Raw genomic sequence first — 4,647 nt, 5'->3', positions numbered from 1 at the left:
ACGGACGGACGGACGGACGATCATGCGATTCTACAAGCTGCATCTGGCTATGTCAGATGAGCTTAAAATAGATATTAAATATTCTTCGCAGCAGCTTGACGTGAAAAATGAACCCGAATGCCTCTGTTTATTAATAATAGGAATCCAAACTGACGTGATACTTTTTAAATTAAATTGGTCACTAGGTCCGGAGTAACATGGTGGGCGATCGCGCATGCCGAGTATCTCACGAAATAAATGCGTGCGCGAATCCGTGCGTACGCCAGTGTGTGTGCGTGCGTGCGTGCGTGCGCGAATCCGTGCGAGCACGTATGCGTGCGTGCGTGCGTGCGTGCGCGAATCCGTGCGTACGCGAGTGCGTGCGAGCACAAGGGCGTGCGTTGCACGCATCACTGACAGAAGGTACAACGCGAGGGATTTTAGTATTACAACAATCTGCCAACAAGTTTTAATGTATTTCACAGTCGTGTATGTACAACCTGTTTTACGACCTGCACAACAAGCCGAGCGTGGCTTCATCCCCGCGAGCAGCAGGTGTACTAGCGCTAGTCTGCGGTAACCAGGCGCTCTGTACAGGGTGTGCCTAGAGCAAACAAAGACTCACTGGCTACACGTGCAGGTAGCAGAAAACGTCTACGGGATACACGCAACACAAATAAATTAGAATAAAGTTAAATACGAATACAAGAAGTAAAGGCATGAAACCAAATTAAACGTACACTATTTACATTCCCCCTTCCTCATCGCAATACAGCGGGAGCAGGAAACAAGGACCCCCCCAATCGCGACCGGTCCTACATACGTCCGCGATGCACACGCACGTGCCTGTGGTATCAACGTGGCGTCACGGTCTGCCATAGCAGCCAATCACAATAAATTCCTGTCAACGTGTATATACGCCTTCCCCTACTTCCCAGTGTTACACAAAGAAATAACCGCCGTAATATGATATGCACAATATTAAACCGATATACATATAGTAAACACTCAAGTCACGTGATTCCCGTGACGTATCAGAGGCTGCGAGACCAGTAGACGAATCTCGTCGTGTGCGAAGCGGGGGTCAACTAACGTCATTACACTAAATAATTACCAATGACAAGGTTTATTATTGCTGTCAAGTCTGAAGCAGTACCTAGTGACGAGCCCCACACCATCCCTACAAAGCACCCCTCGACCTCCGATCCAGGTCAGTTTATTGTAGGTTCATAAAATTCACGAAATCGGCAAGGACTACTGGTGTCATCGACTAGGCTTCCTGCATTCAGCAAAATAAAATATGATTATGACATCCTTGCACTATAAAAGCATGTGCTCATCACCAGCTACACACTCTGTGTAACCCGGTGAAAACCTAAAAAACTAGCTAGCTAGCCAGACTAGCTGATAGTATGGACAAGATCATAAAGTCAGCCATATTATGTCTAATATATCCTGAACTGTGAAAGAGAGAGAGAGAGAGCGAGAGTTACAACAATGCCAGCTTTCCTCTCTGTTTCTCCCCCCTCCCTCCTCATCGATCACTTATCACTTAATCCCACCATCAAAACTAACACCGCCTAACCATGTCCCTTCTCACACTGCAAAAAATCCGGCTATATAAGAGGCAGTCAGCCAGTGTACTAATCTTACCCATTTAAATCGTTATCACATTATTCATGAATTCTCTTCCAACACGAAGTCGCAGTCATGATTGGAATTCATTACATATTCCTTCACGCCATTAATCTAGTAGAAAATTCGATTACAGCTGATGTAGACACTGTAGTTGCGTCTGCTAACAACGAAAATGAAGTTGTCATAGCATCTGCTAATAACAATGAAGCTGTTGATGCGTCTGCTAACAATGACGACAGTGAATCTAGAATGTCTCAGAGCATCTCAGAGGTTTTCGACGACAGCGATGGTTGCCTTGTGGATGACCTCTCGGTCGACCTTGGCGTGCTGCTCCAGGGCCTTGATGGAGGAGGACAGCTGTATGTGAATATCCAGCAGACGACTGCACACCTTCTCCATCGCGTGGTCAGGCTGTGTCGCCGCCACACCTGCAACAAACAGCAGCGCCACCTACGGTGAGAAATAAGCTTTAAATCTAGCCCAGATTTTTAAGACGATTTTAAATTCGTCACGGAGCGTAGGATTTGGCGAGAGAGAGAGAGATTGGGTTTTCGACAGTATGGGTCCGTCGCTCTTCGATGTTGAAGTGAACCATTGCAGGGTTTTTGATTGCAAGGAGAGATTTACGTTAGCGACGCGAAGTAATAGTCGGATATCATTGCCACTAGGGGGGCTTCCACTAACCTGACTTTCGCTCACCGATCTGCCTGCAGTAGAGGGATAAGAGAACATCCATGTCATCTTGCACACTGTTTCCAAACATCTCACATGGTCCGACCGATCTGCAATGTGAAGTCAGTCCTCAGTCAAACAATAAATGAATGAATCAATCAATCACCCATCAATAATAACATCTTGTGAATATCAAGCAATTTGCCATAGATCTGACTGTTGCCAACTCTTGCTGTTGCCACTCTTAGTGACGAGGTTACTTGCTAAATAACCGAAACACAGCATGAGAACTATTTCACCAATTAACCTTGGCATCGCTAACAATGAGCTTTCTCTCTCTCAAGTTCTCAACCCATCTCTTTATCTATATATCTACATATCTAAAATCCATGTAGCCTCATGAAAAACACAGATTCGATTGATTTCATACGGCTATATATTTCCTCCGATCCTATTTGAAATGATGGTAACACGTGATGCTGTGAGAGATGCTGTCAGTAAACAACAGCAGGTGAAGCCAGCCTCTCCCACCTGTATGTATGCAAGAGCTTCACCGCTCCGATCAGCTTCCCCTTGCACAGCTGCTCAGCCAAGTTACACTCGGCGAGGCTCTGGTCAAAGGTCATGAGGTCGAGTGGGGGCAGCGGCGACGTGTGCTCGATGTGACCATGTTCAAGGTCGTGGATGGCCTTACGTAGATCTTGCTGCAGGCAGGAGACGTCGCGCGAGAAATCACTGATCTGTGAGGGAGAGTGCAGCATGAGGTTAGTTAGATACAGGACATATGTCACTGTCACTCATAGCTTATCACTGATCTGTGAGGGAGAGTGCAGCATGAGGTTAGTTAGATACAGGACATATGTCACTGTCACTCATAGCTTATCACTGATCTGTGAGGGGGAGAGACAGAAATATTAAATACAGAACCGAGTAAAAGACATGTGCCGTCATTACTAAGACTCATTACCGACCTGTGGAGGACAGTGTGATACGCGGTTAGACGTAGATGTAGCGCACAACGTGACCACTCAGGGAAATCCTCACTAGATCATAGTTCTAGATCTCTTCTATCTAGATCGCACAATGTTCGAGCTCACCTGTGCAAGTTTGCAACCAGTCTGCAGCAATGATATCAGCTTTGCGAAACTCTGGAACAGTAGCAGCAGCTGGAAGTGGAGCTTGTAGAGCGATCGACACATCTCCACTCTCTGTAACAGTACGCACACACACACACCAGATTAGATTTGACGTGCTTAACTCTGTATTATTTATCTACGAATCTACGATATCATTTACGGCATCACGTCTACTCATTAAATATTAAATATGAAGATTAGATAAAAGCAGATTCTAATAGATCAATAATCATATAACATTAACTAACAGAATGCAGAATCAATGGTGTAAAAGTGCTTTTTTAGTTTAAGTACAAAAGTGGAGAGTACAGAGTTAGAGTTTCATTACAAAAATGGTGGAAATGAAGTCTGAACATTATTAAAACAATTGTTGGTGAACTATGTTAACCAGTTACATTAAAATAAGGTACACATGTAATGCAGATAAAGGCAACCTTGTTGATAATCATCCATTTACACATCGACATAGACACACTCTTACTTACATCAAGCTAAAGAACCACAGGAAAGCACAAAAGAAATGTCAATAATGTTGAAATCAGAACAGCACAAGTGTAATATGTACCATCACGACTAAATCAAATCTCCAGGCTATACGTACGCCTCATTTCAACAACAAAATGGCCACTGTAGACCACATGCAACGATAATCTCACAAAACTTTATCAACCCCAATCGCTTAAAAACAGATTGCATTTTGAAAACATTCTCACAACAACGAAGTCTCTCGATGGAAGACTCTCTCATGCGACGATGTGACAACACTGTATTGATGCATGGGCGAAACACCCCACTCCTAATAACAACCTTGCACTAACATTCCATGATGTCGAGGAAATGACACGCCATCTAGTAGCCAAAATGTGATTCTCGCACCCTCTCCTACTGAGGGGTAAATTCTTCCTCCCACGCTTCTTGCTGGCTCTAATTCCTCTGCAACCTTCCTTCTTGACGTCACCCTCTTTCCCTCCTTCCTGGCTACCCCTTCCTCCCTCTTTCCTTGCTGGCTTCTACTTCCTCTCTCTTTTCTTCTTGACTTCCCTGTCTTTCCCTCTGTGCTAGCTTTCCCCTCCCTGGCTCATTTCTTCAGCTCCTTTCCTCCCTGCTAGCTTCCCCCTTCCTTACTGCATTCCTTTCTTTCCCCTAATACCTGACTCCCCCCTCTCTCTTTCCTCCCCCTTCTCTCCCCCTTCCTTGGTTCTCCCGCCTCACCTGCTCCTCT

The 4,647-nt window shown here is 45.1% G+C and overlaps 1 protein-coding gene across 1 annotated transcript in view; it reads right to left on the bottom strand.

The window, feature by feature from the left end:
* Positions 1–417: 417 nt before the first annotated feature.
* Positions 418–4,647, bottom strand: part of LOC106812378 (protein furry-like) — a gene marked incomplete in the record, with an annotated part of 82,470 nt that continues 78,240 nt past the window's right edge. The window contains 4 exon segments of the mRNA XM_014816237.1: positions 418–2,045; positions 2,302–2,399; positions 2,821–3,029; positions 3,387–3,497. Of these exon segments, the coding sequence (XP_014671723.1) occupies positions 1,882–2,045; positions 2,302–2,399; positions 2,821–3,029; positions 3,387–3,497 (582 nt within the window).

This window comes from Priapulus caudatus, unplaced genomic scaffold, assembly GCF_000485595.1.
Source record: "Priapulus caudatus unplaced genomic scaffold, Priapulus_caudatus-5.0.1 Scaffold641, whole genome shotgun sequence".
NCBI lineage: Eukaryota > Metazoa > Priapulida > Priapulimorpha > Priapulimorphida > Priapulidae > Priapulus > Priapulus caudatus.
The sequence above is the reverse complement of the archived record's forward strand: the minus strand, read 5'-3'. Positions and strand labels throughout refer to the sequence as shown.